Source organism: Neopelma chrysocephalum, unplaced genomic scaffold (assembly GCF_003984885.1).
Source record: "Neopelma chrysocephalum unplaced genomic scaffold, ASM398488v2 Primary Assembly neopelma1_147, whole genome shotgun sequence".
In the NCBI taxonomy this organism is placed as follows: domain Eukaryota; kingdom Metazoa; phylum Chordata; class Aves; order Passeriformes; family Pipridae; genus Neopelma; species Neopelma chrysocephalum.
In genome coordinates, this window is record NW_020897809.1 from 3679075 (window position 1) to 3701551 (window position 22477).

General features: G+C 36.7%; 1 protein-coding gene across 12 annotated transcripts in view; it reads left to right on the plus strand.

Moving 5' to 3' along the window:
• Positions 1-22477, plus strand: part of CACNA1D (calcium voltage-gated channel subunit alpha1 D) — a 171754-nt gene that overhangs the window by 56240 nt on the left and 93037 nt on the right. For all 12 annotated transcript variants that reach the window (XM_027701085.1, XM_027701088.1, XM_027701094.1 and 9 more), the window contains exons 4-7: positions 6239-6378; positions 10110-10252; positions 11634-11786; positions 12781-12977. In XM_027701085.1, the coding sequence (XP_027556886.1) occupies positions 6239-6378; positions 10110-10252; positions 11634-11786; positions 12781-12977 (633 nt within the window). The remainder of the gene's footprint in view (positions 1-6238; positions 6379-10109; positions 10253-11633; positions 11787-12780; positions 12978-22477) is intronic.

Sequence of the window (22477 nt, forward strand, 5' to 3'; positions counted from 1 at the left end):
TGCATGCATTCAATGTATTCAGACATAAAAGGGTCTCACGTACTTGAAATGTCACGTGCACTTGAAGTATGGAAATAATGTCTGTTGGCCCATGTTTGTGTTAAAGAAGTGCAGGGATGGGTACGTGGTTCTATTTTCTGAAGTTGCTGCGGAGCACTGTCAGGAAGCAAAGCTGCACTTCCATGTGCAGACATCTGACATAGCTGAGACCAGTAGTTGCATTCCCTCTGGTGGATCAGGACTGCTCAGGAAGGTACAATGTGATTTAATTGGATTGATCAGAACACAAATCCTTAAAATACTCTTTTTAGAACTCTCCCTCCCTTGTTTGTTATGTATCTAAAGACATAGTTAATCCAATTGTTCTCACCAAATTGTTAAGTGATAAATAATTCTAATTCTTCTAATAAATGGAGAGTAATTTACATGTCTATTCTTGGAAGTAAATGACTTTGTTTTTGTTTTTAAAGTTGATGAAATTAAGCTAGGCATATGGATATCTGTTTACCAGGTATATGGATTCCATGTTTGTTCTATTTTCTATATTGGGAAACTACTATAAGATTTTTCACATGTGGGAATAAATAGGTTTACTTTCCTTTTCTTTTTTTCATTCTTACTGTGGTGCAGGTCACAGATGATCTTCATGGGAATAAAGGTACACGAGGTGAAAAATTAAATAATTATATTTTAAAATTCAGAACTCAGTTACTTTTCTGTCTTATAGATGCTACGTTTTCCCAGTGGCAGAACTTGACAGGATGGCTGTTTGTCAAAAAGATAAAGGGCTTTATATGTTGTTGAGACATAGGTCACGCAACTTATTAAATACCACATGATTGATTCTTTTTTTTTTTTTTCCAAAATTAATGATGTCAAAGTATCTTGTGTTATGTCTGAACTTCATAAAGTTGTTCGGTTTACTTTGCTTAAATGGAGCCACGTTTTCTGCTAAACAGGTTTTTACTCTGATACAGGTGTATTACTCTGGGTGCAAAAATGTGTTTGCTCAGTTGAGAAATAATTGCTGTCTCTGATGCCAAGGGAATAGAAATTAATATGGGAAGACTTAATTACATAGCAGAATAGATTAAGGTTTTGCAAATTAATTACTTATTATTTTGAAACAATTATCTTGTGAAGCATCTTAAGTTAAATGCAGAGTTGTAGTGCATCACCTTACGACATGTAACAGTAGCTTTGCATATTTGTTTCAGAGATTTTGAAAATATGGAGATAAATGATGACTAATGTACACCATCTGGCCAGGGTGGGGGGAAAAAAAGATTTCCTGAGCAACAGGGTTTCTGCTAAGCTGATTTACTTAAAATAAGAAAGCGAATGCTTTTTTTCAATTTTTTTTTTTTTGAGAAAATGAAATTCTAATGATTTCACCTAAACTCACTGGGGAAGGGTAAGCCTTTGTTTTGTACTCCATGATCAATATTAAAGTGGAGCTCTTTGTGCTCCATCAGAAAGGAACTGTATCTTACCAGTCCTGTTGCATCATATATTCAGAAAAAGATTGCTGAGACTTGAAGATTTTGAGCAACATTAACAAAAGTGTTAGACAGCCTTGCAGGAATCAGCTGCCTGTGAGGAGAGATGACCCAGCTTTGTGTGGTACCAAGTCAGTGAACAAGCAACTGTAAATGTATGCAACCTTAGGATTAGATCCTTTGTAATGCAGACATATTGTTGTGCTTCATATCTTCTATAGGATTACAGCTGTCAGTTTTTTTCTGCTAATTTTGTGATGCAATATAGAACCATATGCAATAATAGATGTTAGAAATTATGTGCTATTTCCACTTTAATCTGTGCAATTTCTTAGACCCGAACAGCCTTCTCAGTTTCTTTTAATACAGTTTGTGTTTTGCAGGTACTCAGTCTTATGTATTTCCTTTGTTTCTTTTTGTTTTTTTGTTTTGTGTGTGTTTAGTTGTCTTCTTTCTCAGTGTTTCTACTTCCACTTTTAATGCAATAAAATATTCACTTAAAGATCTCAACTAATTTGAACAAAATAATATGTGTAGGGATTTGTCCACTGTGGAGAAAATAAAGCAGATAAATGTGTGCATCATAACCTGCTAGACATGCAGCCTTCAGTCTGTATTTTGAATCTGTCTTTTACTGTTTTATATTTATTTTTACTGAGCAACCCCACCTCTACAACTCTTCCAGTAATACTGAAAATGATGTGATGGATGAAACTTCATTTACTCTTGAGTAATAGTTGCTTAAGCTCTGGACATCCAAGATGATGTGTGGCCTACAGATGTATCAGGGTTGCAGAGGCAAAAAAATTGATGTCCATGGTGACTGGCAAGAAATTACCCAAGTGTGAGAAGGGACTGCCAGAACCTTCCTGAGTGTGAGCAGGTTGTTAACTTTGCAGTTCGTGTGAGAACATCTGTTGGCTGCCTACTTATTAGAGAGCCAAACAGTCTGTAAGGAAAGCACAGCCTGTACTTGGAATATTGTTAACTATAGGGCCAAGTCATTCATCTAGCCTCTGTGGGAGACACAAGTTGTGATTTAGAAAAAAAAATCAAAAAATTGAGTGTGTGAGAGCGTGGAAGGAAGGAAAAATGAAACACTGAAAAAATAATAGTCCTCTTTGGTTGTAGACATATAGATGTATAGAAATATCTGTGTTCCTTTTCTCAAGGTTTTCAAGGAACTGTGGCTCTGGGATTGCCCAGTGGCTGCTTTTGCAAAGCATCTTTTCTTGTGCCATTGGTTACATTAATAGCATTGTCCCTGATTCTATCTTGTGCCCATTATGAATATATATTTCTAGGGGCAAAATCTGGAACCATTCACATATGTGCTTTACAACAGGGAACAAGGATGGAAGGAAACACTTCCGTTCTTCAGAAAGGAATGAAAACTTTCCCAGTGTTCAAAGTTGTGTAAAATGTGGGAGCTTTAAGATGTGGAATGCACAGTGGGTGCAGGTAGTCATACATGCCCTGAATCTATCCCTACTTTTCCCTGTGATCATGGAAGAATTATTAGAATCATATCAGAATGAAGAAGTTACACAACTGTTACCTGGGAGAGACCTTTGGAAGTTACCTTTTCCTTTGGCTCCTAGCAGGACTGTTGCCAGCATTAGATCAGCTCAGCTGTACCATTGCACAGCTGCATCTTCAAAACTTCCTGCTTTAAACCTGCATGTTCCCGTTCTGCCCTACCCTTTCTGATAAAGAAACTTTTTTAATGTACTGTGAACTTCCAAACTTGCAGCTTATGACTGTTTCTCCTTATTTTCCCATGTGCTGCTAGTTATCATTTGTCTTCATAGTCTTTGTAGCCCCCTTATACTAGTTGTAGTCTACTGTTAGCTCTTCTCTTGAGGTCCCCTGGATGGAAAGGAGATTCTCCTTGCTGGAGAGGAAATATTTCCTTTTCTGGAACCTACACTCTCAACACCCACTTTGAACTAAGAGACCCAAAACTGTAGAAGTGTTGCAGCCTCACAGCACTGAGTAGAGATGCATCACAATTTCCCTCTGTCTGTTCACCATGCTGTTCCTAATACAGCCCAGTATGGAATTTGTCTGATTTACAATGAGCACATATTTAACTTGATGCCCACTGTGACTTCCAGGTCCTTTCTCAGCCCATATTGGTGTGGGATTATTTAACCTAAGGTGCAGCACTTCACATTTTTCCTTAGTGAGAGTCATGTGGCTTCTGTTGATGCAGCTGTCAAGGTTTCTTGTGGTCCATCTGGCAAGTGACACACACTGACCTTAAACCCACCGGTCGGTTTAAAAATGAGATTATCCTGCCTTCCGTGTGGATTTAATAGAATCTTTGCAATACTGTTTAGGAAATAAGAAACACTCCTGCTTCCATAAAAGAAATGAAATAAACAGGAACAAGATCAATATTACCTTTTAAACATGGATGGTAAGCGATAGGGTAGAGTTGTTTAGATTTGAACTGTCCCATTAAAATGAACTGTGGGGTATGTGGCCATTAGGCAGGTTACACTGGCATCAGAACTGGTGTGTAACCCAAATAGCAGAAGAGCATTAGAACATTTTCTGAAGGGGAACTGTGAAAGGCGAAGATGCTTTTTAGGATGGAACCTGGTAGGCTGATGGAACTAAATTACATGTTTACCTGTAAAACAGGACACTGGACATGGTGACCCAGGAGGTCCCATCCAGTCCTGTATCCTGTGTTCTTTTTAAGTAAAGAAGCTATTGCAGTCTTGTATATGTGAAACATATATCTTTTGTCTCACTTTTCCTCTTACTACTATGGTTTTGATATATATTTTGCCCACAGCAAATGCCAACCATAATATTTTTGTCTTCCTTACCTTGTCTTACATTATTTGTCATTCTATATCCAAGCTGCAGACTTAGTTATGTGCAGGGAGACAAAAATAGCTGTTATTGTGGAATGTGTACATGGCAGGATTTGCTTGTATTTAAGCATTTTTTGAGTATGTTTCTCAGGAATGCTGATAATCCATATTATTGTAATCTCTGTGGTGCTCTCCAGCTAAAGAGGTTTGATGGATTTTGGTGCACAAGCCATTCACATTTCTTCTGTCAGGCCACTTCACCCTTGTTAAGCAGTAATTGTTGTAGTTGATTGGTGATAAATTGATGGGTAAATGGAATAGACAATTTTGAGGGCAGTATTAGGAAGATTGAGGAGAAGGAGGATGTCCATCAGTGTTGCTGTACTGGAAGATCCCATACAAAATGTAAAGTAGCTGAGGAGAAGCTGCCTTGGGTGAAGTGTTACAGTGTTTATGAAGTGAGTTCCAAGGAGAGGAAAAAGGCAGGAGTAGAGGACTGAGCTGAGCAGGAGATGAGATCCAGGAAAAAGCCTTACCTGTCAGAGTGATCCCAGGGTACTGCTTATTGTAGGTGAAGAGTACATAGTTTATTGATAAGCCTCTGCATGTGTTTGGTCTCATATGTAACCATCTTAAATGGCCTTTTCAGGAGGAAAAGAAATCTATCTTCCCAAGTTCAAGACCTTGCATGTGAGAATATCAAGGTCTTCTTTTAAATTGTAAATGGTTGAGGCTTCGTTTCCTATTTGGTTGTATATGAAGGTGCCAGGATGTGTAACAAATAGGGATCATGTACTTTTGTGTGTTATACTTGTCCTCTATTTGAATGTATAATAGTAGAAGATTGTAATCCTGACTGGGCAGTCAATGTACTAACATTGCTTGTGATAAGTGAACAACATCATGTGTTCCTGAACAAGTTCAAAAAATGAATCGTACACTTTGTACCTTTTATTCTTGGCTGTAATATTTAAGTAACAATAGGTAACTAAACAAAGTATTATACAAAGTGATTATGTCTGATGGTAAGAACAGACATCTTAACTGATCTCTTTTGGTAGCAGTGGCTTCTACCATTTATCCAAATCAAGTATGCTAACACTGTAGAGAGAAGAAGCCCCCTAAATATTACCTAGTTAGTGAGGAAAAGAGATTCAATGTATAGTTCTGCTTAAAGTAAGAATATTGGTAAAATGCAGAAACTAATAACATTTAAAAAAAAATTAAACAAATATGAAGTTGGAGCTTCAATGATACAAGGTGGTGACACAGTACCTTAAAACTTCTTTGAGCATAATAGGGTGATTTAAAGAAACTGTGGTGATGTGGAAGAAAGAGTAAGTCAAAGTAAGCTTCTACATTAAGATGAAAAAGTTGTAAGACAGTTTAAAATGAAGTGAACACTCCGTTAAACAACTTAAAACTTTCTGAATCTCCTTAGTGTGGGATAATGCTATCTTAACCTTCCTTATTAGCTAGAACTCTGTAGGTCCTAATGAAATAAAGGCTGATGTAATGAATGCTAAGTATACCATTGCTTGCCTTCTGAGGGTATTTCCAGAGCCCTGTTCTACAGCATTTTCTGGTTTTAATGAATGCAGAGAATCCTATTGACCTGGATGGGACTATTTGCTTAAGCCAAAGGTACAGTATACTTCCATGTTTGCAGAAACAGAGCTGTTTTTTCTCTCACAGAGTGTGAAAACAGGAAAATCTCATGCAATTATGTAATTATAACCTTGTCAGTACAGTTATCATTAAGTGTTATGCAAACAAAACCTGTAAAATAAACTGCCATGGAGGTATCTCCTTAGTCCTGATCAATACAACTTACCCTCCTACTGCAAATTTGACCCAGTGAAAAGCTGTTACATTACATTGTCTTTTATTGTACTTTTTTGTCTTCTACAGGAAAAAGTAGAATATGCCTTCCTGATAATTTTTACAGTTGAAACATTTTTGAAGATTATAGCATATGGATTATTATTACACCCCAATGCATATGTTAGAAATGGATGGAATTTATTGGATTTTGTAATAGTAATAGTAGGGTAAGTAACTTACCTTTCATCATACAAATATTTTAAATTTTCTTTATGGGGAGGTAGATACAGGGCTGTTTGGCTGTGAGTAGTAGCCTCTGCTTGATTTCTGTTCCTGTGGAGCAAAAGAATGAACCAAGTGAAAAATTTTAAAAAAGTCTTGAAAGTTTTCAATGCTATCTGTACCTGTAGGCTGCATTGCATGATCAGCTTTATAGTGCAAGTTCCCAGAGAATTCTGAGTTCTGACAAAGATTTTTCCACAGTAGTCTTTCAGAATATTTTTCCATCTGATTTTTTCAAGGTAAACTGATGTCTTTCCATATGATGAAAGTTGATCTGTTGATTACATTATTTCATTTATTTGTTTAACTCTGTGCTGTGATCATGTGGCAATATCTATTATACAAAGACCTCTGGGAGAACCCACATGTTTCAAAGTAAAGAGTGGTCAAGGAGACAAAACTAACTGAGTGATTCCTTGACATTTGCAAAATCTGGGGGAACTTGATTTTGTTTTGAGATGCTGCATGTCAGGCCCCAGATACATTTATGACTTTGGCTTGTCTGGGGTAGAATTTCTGCTAAAAATTATCCTGTGCACCTTGCTATACCAGGAAGCCCTGGAGAGTTTGTTCTTTGCCTCAGAGCTTGGGCCTTACACAGGTTACAGAAGAGAGGAGAGTGGTACATCCCACATTTATGTTGTGCAGCTGCTTATGATGAATAACTTTTGTGTCAGGACTTCACGTCCATGGTTGTTCTAGTTCATTAGATCCTACCTTCAGCTATCTGGGGAATGAATCTCGAGACAGATATTCACTACTTTCCTAAATATTGTGGAGATTATATTAAAAATGTTTTTTCAGTACTTTAAATTCTGCTTATTGAAAATATTAATTATCTAGAACATGGAGAACATCATCCATGTGTAACCTTGTATGTTGTTGCTGGCTTGCAAAGACAGCCTCGGTGTGCATTATGCAGTTTTAATTTCAGTTTTAAATTCAAACTGTATCAAAGGTTGTGTGTAATTGAAAGGGCCCAGTGTCATTACAGTAAGGAAAAAGAAAAAGATGCAAAGTAAAAGAATTTGTAGTAAAGCATCGTTAAATTTGGGCAAGTACTACGAATGTATGAATGCATGAATGCCAGATTTGTAACTATTTGATTCTGAGATACTAAATGTTACTGAGAAGATTGTATTTGGGCCAGTTGCTTGGCATTCAGAGAGTTTTGGTCTAGGACTAAAATTTGTGTATAAATAGATCCTTCATCAGGTCAGGTCATTCTCAACAGATTGGCCTCTGTGCCTGAAGGGGAAGCTTGGTGGGCAGGTGTGGAGACTGTCACACACGAGTTCTGTTCTCTTGCCAAGCAGTCACTTGAATAGACCTCTTCCCTTTTGTCAAGTGACCACAGAGTTACAGTAACCCTGGAGCAGTCTAATTAACATGACCTCTATCTTTGGCCGTGTCCTAAATACATGATAACTAAAAAATTTTCCATTAACTCATAAAACTCTCATTGTTGGAGGCGAAGTGTAGTTAGGTCAAATGCTCACACTGAATCCATTGAAAATATGAATAAAAAAGGACTACAAGTTATCAAATACCTAAAATATCACACAAAGCTTGTCCTAGCTCAAAACCAAAATTTTTGGAATATAAACTATTGTGTAGGTTGTCAGCAGCATACATGTAAGGCAAGGTGGACCTTTCATAACACGTCAGGCACTGGCAAAACTGCAAGCAATGTTTTTATTCTTTAAAGAAGAGCACAGCCTACATGATTAAGCAAGCATGAGTCCCATTTATTTAATTAATATGTAAAAACCCAGTGAAAAATTGATTTTCATATATAACCCAAGGTGGATGTGGAATCACTTCTGGATCTGATTCTATTTGATTGGCTTCAATGTGAAATTTCATTAGGTATTTTAATAGCTCTGAAAGAGCTGCCATGATGTCCTATATTGAATGTATTGAAATTTCCTTCATGTGCTTTCTCAGCAGAAACTGTAACAGTCCAAATGCATTAATCTTAATTATACCCAAAGAAATCTCTACAAGCAAAAAGGAAACATGTATAGAGACTTTTTTTCCAAATCAAATCTGGCACTTAAACTTTCATAAACTGTAGAGGATTAAAAATGTAACTTTCAGTAAAGGAGATCAATAGTTCTCTGCCTTGATGGCTTTATAGGAATGACAAATGTCCTGGTTTCAGCTGGACAACATAAAGTGACAGCTGTAGACATAGCTGCAATATAGATATAGCTGTAAGCAGAGCATGAATTACTTTCAGTGGTCTACTACTTGCCTGCCTGCTACCTCACCTAATTTCCACTGATTTCTGTTAAAGAATAAGGTCCTGGTAGAGAAAGTTTTCATAGCATCTCCTGTGCCTGTAGCCCTGTAACTTTCTGAGTGTTGTGTGAACTGACAGGCTGAAAGCAGGTTCTCTGAATTCAAGACTTGATTCAGAAGTCTTTTTAATGTCTGCTTTTAGAGCATAAATAGTCACTCTTTAAATCATTGAGGTGGCTAGTTTTCCTAGAATTATGCTTCTATTAAATTATGGGACTGAATCAGGACCTGAAATATGAAATGTCTGGGTTTGGTTATAGCAGTATGTAGGTTGCTGATGTTCATTCCATCATCAGTAGAGTCTTTGTGGCTGGGTTTTGTTCTGGAGGAGAATGGAGTGGACCAGGGCTGGGTATTGACTGATGTGGGTTGATTGCTGACAGGGGGAAGGTAAAGTCTCCAATATTCTGGTTTAGGCAACCTATTAATATGTGATTTCAAGCAACTATCCAGCATGAGAGCTGTTAACCAGAGTTATGTAAACTTTTCATGACCAAAGTAAACCCCTGCACATTTCAGGCATCTTCTACAAGTATGAAACACTTTTTAGGGTTACGAAGCTCTACTAACTTTTGATAATCCTTTCAGGAGCAGTGCAGTTTTACAACTACTGAGCTACACACTCTGCAAAGCATAACATAGTTTGTGTGGTCCAGTTGCAGTCTAGAAAACCACTCATCTGAAGTGGAGCTCCAAACTAAAACCAACCTGAGCTTAATTTGTGTTTCAAGCACTTGCATCACTTTAAATTGCTGCTAGAAGTGGGAAAAAAAATAAAACTCTCATCTTCCAAACTGTTCTAATGATGCCTAGTTCATTCCTGCAGGGAAAAAATACAATATAATAAATGAGCCATCTGGGAATATATTTATCCTCAGAGGTATTATGTGTAAGAAAAAATTTTTTTGGTGTTGTTAGTTGTTACGCTCTATTTTTAATATATTCAGTTTCTGCTGACTGTATATAGAATATTGGAACTGCAATGTCACTTGGAATTCATATATTTCACCAAAATTAGACTAGATGGTTTTAGTTATTATCTATATCTTCTTCTAAAGAGAAGATTAATTGCCCAAAAGTTAGAGCTAAAATGTTTGAACCAAAGTAGCAAAGGAGCTTCATTTATTTAAAAGTAGCACTTTGCATATACAAGAGAAATGCTACATTATTGGGTATTGTGTGATCCTTGTTCTCTAGAGGGATTATAAACTCTTACACTTCCTAACTCCTGCTGCTATGATTTAATGTGTAAATATACCTCTCATTTTGACATCTGAACAACTTTTCAGAACTATCTGCAGTTCAAGTAATTTCCAAAGTAATTGTGTGGTAAATGAATAGTGATGACCTTACCTTTCCTCTAATCTTCTAGATTATTTAGTGTAATATTGGAACAATTAACCAAAGAAACAGACGGTGGCAGCCACTCGGGTGGCAAACCTGGTGGCTTTGATGTCAAAGCCCTAAGAGCCTTTCGTGTACTGCGACCTCTCCGGCTTGTATCAGGAGTGCCCAGTAAGCTCTTTTCCATTTAATTCCATTGGAATGAATACTGCAAACTGCTCTGATTATTTCACTTTCTTGTTCCAGGCACTAACAGAAATGAGAGGACAAAAATCTCAACTTTTTACTGTCTGGTTCTGTATATAAAGTGAATTTCAAGATGAGTGATACCCTTTTCCAAGTCGAACAAGGGATTGTGAATTCAGTCAGTGTATGATCTTCTTACACAGTTCAATAAGCAGATGGGGAATACACTTCCTTTTTAGGAGCTTTATATAAAAGGAAATTACATGTTAAAATGCTAAACCACCAGAAAATTAAATTCAGATTTTTTTTCAATTCTAAAAGCCTGCAGGTCTGAAAGTGTAGGTGGTCCTAAATTGGTTTATATGTTGGTAAGTGTATGCCAAAGCACATTACACATTTCGTCTTTCCTGCCCCCTCCAATGCACATGAATGCCTTCTGTTTATCTCAGTAGACCTAACAGATAAATTAGGAAACTTAAAAAGTAGAACAATATTGTTTAAAGAAAACCATTGAATTTTCTGATATTTCCCCTTTTCTTTTAATACATTATTAATTATTGAAGCTATTTGGCCTGAATACAAGATTCATGGCTTACAATTCAGCTCTTTCCAAGAGATTCAAAGGAAGAAAGCTGATTCTGTGTTTTTTCTATCATGGTCTGTTACATGGAAATGATCATGATTTTGCATGTTTGGCAAAAGGACTTCAGTGAGGATAGAAGCAGCCTATGGAATGTCAGAAAGGAAGTCTATTGAATTAAAAATGAGGCATTATTTTATTCTCGTTGGTACTGTGGCAGCTTCATTAGTCTGGGGTTCACTTGTTTTGATAAAACCAAAATTTGGATAAATATTTGATTGAGAAAAAAGAAATGAAGTAGTTCTGAAAGTGATAGGAGAGAGAAATGATATGAGTAAGTTTGTTCAGAGTAAAAATGTGTTTTCCCAATTAACTATATTTTTCTCTCCAGACCAAAAATACAGTTCTGCAATTGACTGAGTGTACATTTTCTCAGGACTTGCCACAAAGTTGTGGTGGCTGCACAGAACTTGTTAAAGGTCATATGAAATGACCCATAGCCCAACACTGATTACATGCCCTTTCTTTTTAGAAAACCGTAGATTCTCCTGACACATTTGAAGCACTTCTGTGACATAACAGAGGAAATAATTAGTCAGAAAGTTTTAGATTCTTTTGAAGCTTTTTGTTACAGGAATATTTTGTGGTTCTGGGCAGTAGAATTTTTTTAAAAAAATTATCTCTGCATGTTTGTTTCAATAATGTCTAATAATCTGCAATTATAGAAAGTTTGGTGGTGTGAGACATAGAAACATGGCTTATATCTTCATTTTTTTTCCCTTTTAGGTTTACAAGTTGTCCTGAACTCCATTATAAAAGCCATGGTCCCCCTCCTCCATATTGCCCTTTTGGTATTGTTTGTAATCATAATCTATGCTATTATAGGATTGGAACTTTTTATTGGAAAAATGCACAAATCTTGTTTTCTTATTGATTCAGGTAAGTCATGAAACTGTTGACTAAAATAAGGGTTTAATTATGTTTTCTTTCAAATCTGTGGGATTTCAGTTTGAAATAGAACCAGGGGCCAAAGCACTAGAACTTCTGTAACCCCAGTTTACACTGTGGTTTATAATTTTAGGAAGAGTGCATTCAATGGAAAAAAAAACAAACCAAAAAACAAACCAGCACCAAAACCACAAAAAAATCAAACCACTCAAAGACTAGAACATGCTCTGAGTAGGTTTTCATTTTTGATATGTATAGTTTAAATGTGCGTAGTGAAAATAATAAGAGTGACTCTGTACAAGGCACAACTTTTTGGCTTTTTTCCTCATTTCTGATTGCTGAAAGGGTACCTAGTCCTCTTTCAGGGAAGACAGACTTTACTGAGTTCATAATTTATCAGTGTTTCTCCTTCAAGATTGTGGCAGTGTGGTAAGAAGTGCAGTTCTGAAATGAGTAAAGAAAGAAAATGGTGTTCTCCATCCAGGTGAAATGATGAAATGGAAGTGTGTGTTGTTGGAGAATTTTGAAGGAGTGAAACCTCATGAGGGAGAGATCTTACCTAGTGGCTAAGGGTGCATTTCTATCAGCTAAGTAATGAAGATGACGTGTAGGAATTAGATCTCTTTTCCTTAATGGTCCTCATGTTGTCATGAAGTGGCAGGAAGTGAAGTAACAGCAATGAAAAGGAAAGAAAAAATTAGCCTGAGGAGCTTCTATGAAATGATGTATTATTGCATGCTACTTTCCACTGCTTAATTACTCAGGCTCTTGTATACATTGTTTTGATTAACTTATTTTGCAGTTGTAAGGCCCAGATGAGAGAGACTCAAAGCTCGAAAGCTCCCACGTGTTGCCTTTCTCAGCATTTCTCAGCTTGAAATCTGGATTTATGTTAGAGCAGGGTTGATGTTTCTTCACACAAGGGGTTAACTCATGAAAAATCGATAACTCAAAGCTGTGTTTTTTTTTTTTGATCAATTTTCAGATATACTAGTTGAAGAAGATCCAGCACCTTGTGCATTCTCAGGGAATGGACGTCAGTGTGTCATGAATGGCACTGAATGTAAGGGTGGATGGGTTGGACCGAACGGAGGCATAACCAACTTCGATAATTTTGCATTTGCAATGTTGACTGTGTTCCAGTGTATAACCATGGAAGGCTGGACGGATGTGTTGTACTGGGTAAGTTCATAAGTCACTGAGCTTGGTTTGCTTTTATGTTCAAATGAGAATTGAGCTGTGTTTTGCAATACCGTCATCAGGAGATCTGGATGAGTTTTGCAGAAGACAAACTCAGCTGCATATTCTTTCTGGTCACACATGTTACTCCTCAGGCTAAAAAGATATTTTAAAAACAAATTTTTTCATTGCTTATTTGAGAGTTTTTTGCCTGTTCCATTTGGATAAATGTAATACTACATTTATGTCCTTTGGACTAGCCTTTTTTCATGTAAACCTACAGTTATTAAGTATGTCTTCAGTGATTAAGTTTAAGAGCTCTCTTTTTGCAGTATTTCTGCAGAATTTTTCACAGTGTTAACATAAATTAGAACAAAGCACGCTCTCAACTGTCATTACTTGCCATGGGGACTGCAAACCATTTGTTTACCATTCAGAAACAACAAATTACAAGAGCCATGACCCTGATGTCATCTCCATAGAAGCAGCAAAAGGTATTCAAAAATGTAACTGTTAAATTCCTACCTTTAAATGCTACTTTGGTGTAAGGTATGGTACCTCCAAAGTCTTGCAACATAAACAAAGTCAGGTGGACACAAACTGTGAAACTGAAGATTTATTTAGTCTTGATTTTCCAAATGAGAACACAGATTTTTAAAGGAATAGTCTCCTAAATATACAGATAGACATTTCTCTGCTTAACCCCATTGCAGTCTAAGGGACACTACATTCTTTCGTGAATATTTAAGCGTTTAGATATCTGATGTGAGTGATTTGTCCAAGGTCATTCAAGAAGCCTGTGACAGCACCTTCCAGGTGCTGAACATCAGCGAGAATATTCTGTACTACTTGGTACTCTGCAGTAAGTCTTTGTGGCAGTTAGGACCTTATAACTAATACAACTCTAACCGTTCAAAGGTTGGAAAATATTTATGGAAGAAAAGTGATTACTAGTAAGGATCACTGTTAGCAAGCTGTTAAAAGTGGACGAGATCTCCAGATGTATTTTACTGGAACTATACTCCGAGTGATGTTGCTACCAGCAGCTCACCTGGTGAATTTGTTACTTTATCTGGCCAAGTGGGACTACTTACTGCTATTATCTGTTGTGGGGTACTGGATGCATTTAAGGATCTGGTATTACCCAGTGAATGAACACACAATTTTATGTAGTCATTTGTTGCAAATCAAGGTTAAATAAGCTGTTGCTATAACATTTAACACCAGTGTAATCTCATATAAAATCTGTGGTACTGGAGTACAGACTATGGAGATGTTTTAAGATAATGTTACTGTTCAAGATAATTAAGATGGTAAATGGACATTCTTTTAGGATGGAAAGACAAAAAAAGGCAAATATGAATATCTACTTCCACTGCCTTACCAGAGATACAAAACCAAATTGTAATAAAAGAATACTACAAGAATCTAAGGCAGCCATTTTAGCTCGATGTGGACGGGTTTTATGGATTGCTTTTTACTTGGAAATCTGTTGATGATACACAGACTGAATCAGTTTTACACAAAACAAACAAATAAACCTAAACCCATACATATTAGAAACTGCAGAACATTCTAATTTCCATTCAGTCACTGTGTGAACAGTGAAATAAATTCGGTAGGCTTATCTTGCGAGCAGGTGTAATGTGAGGGGGTGAAATATGTGCAATATTTTCCATCGTGTTCTGTGGCATTCTGTTAGCAAGGATGACAGCTGAAAATGACAGCTTCCAATAGCACTCCCTGGCACAGCTCGTTATCACCTGGTTAACGACAGTAAACTTGGTTTAAAAATTCTCCAAGCACCAATAATGATTTTTCCCTTAGGCATATCTATTATAAGTTGAGGCCTTGATCCTTCTACTGCTGGGAACCCTTCAGATTGTGGTGACTCACATGGGCATCCTGCTGCTCACCGGTTTGCATCTGAATCCCATATGTCCTACTGTTTTTAAAGTCTTCATCTGGCCCCTTTTTTCTTTCTAACTTACTTGCAACTCACTGGATAGCAGATATTACATATTCCATCCACAAGAAATATGACTCCTTAGTGCCAGAAGCTAGACTTGGGAGGTGAAAGGGTGTAGTGTCCTTGTTTTCACCAGCCAGTGCAGCCTGTGTGGTCCCAAATTGTACAGTGTGTTTGTGGCTGCACACCTGTGTGTCTTCTCCATTTATACCAGGACTGTGTTTATTCCTAGTCCCAGTCCTTTCTGTTTGCTCTTGAGCCCTAACTGAAGGCTCATGTTATTAGTTTTGGATTCCAGTGCAGTCCTTGTTATTGGCCAAGTGGCAGCTTTTGTGTGCCCAGGTTTTTAATGCTCTGGCTCCCATTCTAAAGCTGAGACCATAGTACTCTTTGCCTCACTTTCAATTTATGCTAGCAAGCTCTCAAGAATTACAAAAATTTGAGTCGGCATTTGCATATCTGGCTCTAGATTTTTCCCATGTCTTTGAAACATCTAGATGTATAGTCTATTAATGGCAAACACGGATTTTGTAAATTGGTTTTTATTTTTAGCTGTTTCACTCGATACGTAGGAACACAGATAATGAGCAGTGATACTTGCCAGCAAAACCCTCAATTTTCCCATGAGTACCAAAATTATCACATTTAATTCTTCTTGTTTTCACGATAGTGAAGTTATCTTTAGTTACTACACTCAAATAATCCACGCTGACACTACTGTAACTTGAATGAGAGATGGGCAGGGCCTCTGAGAAACCACCTTAATGGGATGGGCTACCAGCACAGTTGATTCAATGATGGAGCAACTGTATTAGTGGCTACTGAATTTTCCTAGCTCAATGTTATGGAGAGATGCTGCATTACCAAGTCAAATATTAACAGCTCCTCAGTTCTCTGACACCTGGCAAACACTGTTCAGATTGATCTGGAGACTTTTTGAGATTGAAGAACTCAAGCTAAAATTGCTGAATACACCGATATCTTAAATGGTTTTGCCTATTAATACACCTGCTGATATGTTAACAAGATATTCTCTCAAGGATTCATGTTTAAAATACTCAGTTCATTACTTGAAACGTCTAAGCAGTCTCAAATATATCTAAAACTTGCATAAGGTTTAAGGAAGGGGATGTCAGGTTTTTTTTAATATAGCCTTTACTGATACTTCTTAAAACTGTCTTACTAGTTTTTGTTAATAACATATATTATCATCAAAGAAATACTTCATTCATAAAAAAAGTGTGCACTTAGGAGTCTGTTTCTTGCTTCAGAAAGCTTTATATTCTTCACTATATTCACCGAAGCATCTTAGAACATCTGAAGAAAATCCATCAGTTCTGTAGCACAGCCTGTTTAGGCTACACAGCACTTTTGCTTGTGTCTATATGCCATTTTGCATAAGTGTCTACACAGCCATTGCATTAATGTTACTGGAAGTAACATATCAAGATAGAAAAGACTGTATCAGTAACTGTATTTCCATATACAAGTACAAGAACTGTGGCTTCCTTACTGGTTTCTCAATAGTACCAGGCAGTTTTCTTTATTATGCATGAGCTAAAAGGTAGAAAATCACTCTGTATTTATTTTCTACCTAGGTGGGAATTAGAAAAAACTATAACTCCCACATAAATCTATGTATAGAAAAAGAAAATAATTACAATAATAAAATAAAGCAGTCTATTGATTTTTTTTTTTCAGAATGTTAATCAGATGATCAGGAACTCAATCTTTTTAGATTGAGATCTTTTTAGAACGCTCCTAGTTCAAGAATCTTTAAGGAGAGCTTACTCAGAAGTATTATAAGGGGGTATAGTGTACTTGAAACCAGGTGATGTGCAGCCAAAGATTTTTCCTGAACACAAGGAAGTGTTTTACAAATACATCTCACAAGAAAATTCTTGGCTCATGCACAAAATGTATTACTAAGCTATAAACAAAAAGCTGCAAAATATGAAGTGTTATCAAAACTGTCATCAGAGTGCTGAGGAGTCTCCTAAAAAATACTTTTCAAAAAATGCAACCAGCAGTTAAATAATCAATAACACTCTAGGACTTCAAATTGAATGATTTAATGAGCTAATGGGAATCAACTACTGAGGGTGATTTAAGCCATATTAGTCCCACTCCACCTGCAGAAAGGACAGGCATGTTGCTCATCCAAATAATACTTGTCAGCAAGGAATTTCATCTTATTGTCTGAGAGAAGTCAGAGAATGCTTGATAGCTTTTTTTTCCCTTTGTAAATTAGTTGCAAATATTCGGCAGTGTTAAAAATTGTGAAGAAAAATTGCAGAAAATACTTATTTCTTCCTTTTTTTTGTTACATACCTACGGACAGCTTAATGCTGCTCTGTTAGCATCACTCAGCACCACTCTCAGGTCATCTAAGGGAGACTCTTCAGTGGAACAAGTCAGCTCATCCCCAAAGGCATCGATGTGCTGCATGCTCAGTGCTCCCAGCCTTTGATGACTACATAGCCAGAAATTTAACACATGATGTACAGCTGGAGAAAGAGTGACAGAAATTTTGGATGACAGCATTAGTATATTGCATAAATCTTGCTGAAGAGCCAGGGACAGCAGGCAGAATTTTTTCAATTTGAGTGTTAATTACTTCAATCCAGTTTCATGTTAAAATCTAGCTTAACTCCTCTGCCTTTAAGGTAATGATTTGGACTAATTACCTTTTTATGTTCTCTAGGTATAAAAAGCTCTGAATCAACCCATTTTAGATTGCAAAGAGAGAGAACTTAATCTCAGAGAGAAAAGGGAATGATAAAATTCAGACATGCAAACAGAGCTACCATCCCAAGGAATAATATACATATCAAGAGTTTGAATTAGGATCAGAGGGGATGATAATATAGTGTAATTTTTTTCCAATTAGCATCTTAACACAGATCCCACCCGAGGAGGATTTTAAACTACCTAACAGGGAAATATCTTTCCCATGAAGTGAACTTGATTGACTTTGACAAGTTATCTTGTATCTCAGTCTTAGCTGACTGCTGACCTGTACTGCAGTCAAAGCGTGGAACTAATTTCTTGTCACAGATCACTGCAAATACTAAAAAGAACTTATTATTTCTCCCCAGAAATTTTAAATAAAAAGGAGTAGAAACTGGATTAGAAATAGAGTCTGGAATTCAGGTAGTGCTAAGAATTCCACTAGTGGAATAGCTAGAGTTTCTTCCAAAAACTTTACCATGAGAAGAAAACCATTATTTTAAAAGCATCGTAGTTCCCAGTCTGTCCCAGGATAACAGTTCAGTAAATAAATTCAGATCTCCCTTGAGTATTCGGGTTTTGGTCATTATTGCTACATAAACTAAGGTAACAATTGTACATCATCTAACTGAACAGCGTATGCTATTCCTGCATTTTTTTGTGTCCGGCATATGGGGAATATTAAATACATCCAATTGTTATATAATCTTGCATAGGTGGCATAGCAGATACGAAGAGGGTGTTTAGTAACTATCACCAAACTGGGTATTTTTATTTTGTTCATTTTAATACATGATAGCTAAATATTTAAAAAGTAAACACACTATTCATCATATTAGTTACTCAATTCCAATAGTTTTTGAGCCCTTAGATTTGACAAATCAGTGCATAGGTTGTATAAATTTCTTTTGTGAAGTTAGCTTGGGCAATACAGATAAATAGGTAGAAGCACTCACAAAAATTGTTAATCCTAAATTAACAAGCTGAAACTCATGAAGGAATCAAACACTTGCATTTTTTTATACCCATTTTGTTAAACCTGGTAGAGTCTTCAACACCAAACCTTCTCTGGGTTACTCTTTTGTAGAGGTCGTACTGGTAGTACTCCTGATTTTTGTTGCGGTGATGTCCCTCTGCTCTGCAGTTTCAACGTGGCACAGCTCTCTGAAAAAGGACATAATTTCTTAGCAGTCATGTTTGACATCAAGGCTTTCCTTGGAACAATTACTTGATTTCCGCTCGCCCCCTCCCCCCAGTTAGACAGTAAGCTGATTAGTGGAATGCCACTCAGGAATTAGCTAAAATAGCATTATATGTAATATGAAGTATCTGAATGAAAAAGACCTGCATCCAAACAAATTTCTGAACAGTCTTAGTAAAAATTTTACAAACGATCACATTTTAAAGAATAAATGCCTCATGTGAGTACCAAATTTTTATGCTTCATTTGCTAAGTATGCATAAAAACAGCAGAAGGAAGATATTGAGGTCTGTTCAGATAGAGCAAAGCAAATTAACAAAACTGAAGCAGTCTTACAAGTTGAGGTTTAGCTTAAGAGGATCACTTATGTATCCATGTGCAACCATAGCACAGTTTACCTACAGAAGACGGAGGCCAAATTTAAGAGCTGATTAAACAAGTCTGAGGCTCTCTAGGTACTGTGGCAACTTCTCTAAGGGATCTATTTCTCTTTATGCCTACCTTGGTGCCTGAGCCATGGAATTCTGATTTTCCAGTTGTTGCTGAGCTGAAATGCTTAACAAAGCAGTGGGCTCGGTGCACATCCCACCAGTGCACCTCTGCTTGGTTCAGTAGATTCAAAGATGAGTCTGGCCAACCAGGAAAATGTCAGAGAAATCTGTGCTTTGACTCCAGAACACAGATAAGATTGAATACAAGATTTACACGTTTTTACAAACCAATCTGGAGGCTGCTGTACTTCAAGCACAGCCTGTTATAAGTCAGCTTTTAGTTAACTCCAAGAATATCTCAGGAAAAAACCTTTGAAGCCAGGGGGCTTTGAAAAGCTATCTGGTGTGCTCTACACTAAGTAGAAAAATAGCCTGATCTGAGGTTTTGTGAACCTCCATTGTATGCTTTGAAGAATGCAGGGTTAGTCCCACTTCACAAAATGCTGATTTCTGAAGGATTTTTACACCTGTCAAGAGACTGAGTCTGTCAGTCTTAACAATTTTTAAGGTGATTCGGTAGATTATAGGTAGCAATAAGTAAACCCACCACTTACGTGTTTGTTGGAATGTTATGAAAAGAGGAAGGTAAAGTTGGAACCTAAGGAAGCTAAGAAACCTAAAATATTTAAGAGAGTTTGAAACATTGTGGAAAAAAATTCAAAATAGGTTCATGCATCAGCACATTGTATCTGTAATGGTACAAATGCAGAATTAGAGGTGTTACTGCATTGCTTTATCATTATCCCCAGCTAGGGCTTACATAAATTAATACATACAAAGAGCTTGCAACAATTTTCAGTAAAAGAATACCAGGTGTTCAGAAAAGTAAGACCTTGATTTGCATACAATTGCACGTGAGGATTTTACAATTACCACAGATAGGGATAAATGAGATTTTAATGATTTCTAATTGATGTTTTAGATTGGAGTGTGCCATCTGCTGCTGTGTAGCACTAAGGGTTATGTCTGCTGTAAATTTGGCTTTCTCCGCATTTCACTTGAGAGTCTTGGTCTCTGATCACTTATGCTATGTTGTAATGGTAGTTGACTCCACCTACACCACAGCTAACAAGATAATTCACTCCAAGTGCCAGATGAGGCAGTTTCAGACTGTACCAAGTTTGTCCTATCAGCCCAAGATAATTCTTCAAGACTGCAGACATATACCCACAAATATATACACAGAAAATATAAAGAGCCGAGTGGACAACGCATAGTAAACATCTACTGTTATTGTCAAACAGAATTAAGGGATAAGAAAAATACTTTGTTCTTCCTATCATCCATCATTTCATCTGTCCTCTGGTTGATGTGGTGGATAAACTAATTAGAACAGAAATTCAAACAATAAGACTGGATCTGTAAAAACGCACAAGGAAGACCAAGAAGGATGGTACTTGGTGGTGTCCTTGCAATAGGTGCTATGAAGGCTAAAAGCCTCATGGCCTCAAAAAGATCCAGGACAAGTCCATTGAGAGCCATTAAATATGACACCTCCTTTGGTTATTATACATCCCTGAGCCACAGAGCGGGGGAGTCTTGCAAGATGTTTCACTGAGGGTTTGAGGTGTGGTGTCTCCTTCAATTCCTGGTGTCACTTTAACATAATTCAAGGGCTTTTATTGCTTGTATTTCTTAGTTGCAACTTCCAGTACATTTGGAATTTGTCTTTAACTCCTTATTCTGCACTTAGTGTGAAAAGTCAGCATTAATCCTTTCAATCTTGTTTCTGAGGATGGAGATTTTCCTGTTCTCATATATTAACCAAGTTCTGTCTCAGTCTTTAATCAGAAGGCAAATCGACTCCTTTAATCTTTCTTTAATTGGAAGTTGTGGAAAATGCCATTTGACATGCATGAAATAAGCAGCAAAGTTTTCCAAAAGGAAAGGACTTCTTTTTATACTTTGATCTCTGGTATTAATGCAATCTGAAATATTGCTTCATGAATAGAAATTACAATGCATTACTTGAATAGAGTTTAATTGTATCTAGAATTAAACGATAAAGTTGTTGAGTACTGCTGTTTCAGGCTGTTCTTCTTAGGAATTCAATCTTAGATTAGTGCCAAGGTGTTCTACTAGGTTCAGGTGTTCCTGAATTATGGAATGCTTTTGAATTAGCTCAGCATCTGCCCAAAATGAAATCTTTCTTCTAGTACTGGTTTGCTGCAGTTGCCAATTTTTACTTCACGAGGCATTAGTCCTGGATAGATGAGCCTAAAACATTGGGCTAAAAATGAAAGCACATAAATGAAAAGGAATTTTTTTATATGTTACACACTATAATGTGAAGGAAGGAAATGCAAATCACAGTTGCCCATGCTGACAGAGCAGGAGAATTTGAGCTTCACTCCTGAGTTACTGAGTTAGCACAATGCCTGGCTGCTTGAATATGTTCTCTTTGTGAGCAAAAACAGAGTATGGAGTAGTATTACAGTGATTTCCAGAGCTCTGTTTTCTCAAAGTAAAATTGCAAATATTAATATTTCGGGTTTTTTAAAAAGACACATAGGAGGCAAATGTTATCAACACCAGATGAATTTGTCTTCACACTGGTGACTTGCAAACAACTGCTGATGGAATAATTTAGATAGATGCAAAACACATTCATATGTATTTGGAATTTAATTAAATTTGCTCTGATCAGTTATTGCTGGAAAAACACTTTGCCTGTATGGTATGAGCCATGTCTTTTAACATGAAATTGAAGGTAATGATCCCAACCTTTCTAAATGGCTATAATCCTTCTTCATATCAACTTCTCCAAAATTCAGCTCTGTTGAAACTAAAAGGAAAAAAAAAATCCAACCCAAATATATATTTTCAAGTTTTCTTTTTCTTTTTTATTTTTTTTTCCCCCTAGAAAGTCTAAGTAATTTTAAGTTACTTTTCGGTACCTCAGTTCAGTTGCGAAAGCATTTTGGAAGACAATACATAGATTATTTTAAAAGATGCAAGAAAAAGCTGTGTAAAATAATCTTCTTTGGTTACTTAGGAAGTTTGTTTACTTTGGTAAGTATAAACTGGTATTAATACAAATCACCACTGAGGGAAAGTGCTTCTAGGCCTTAACTTGCAAAACTTAATGCGTGTGCTTATATCGGACCATCTA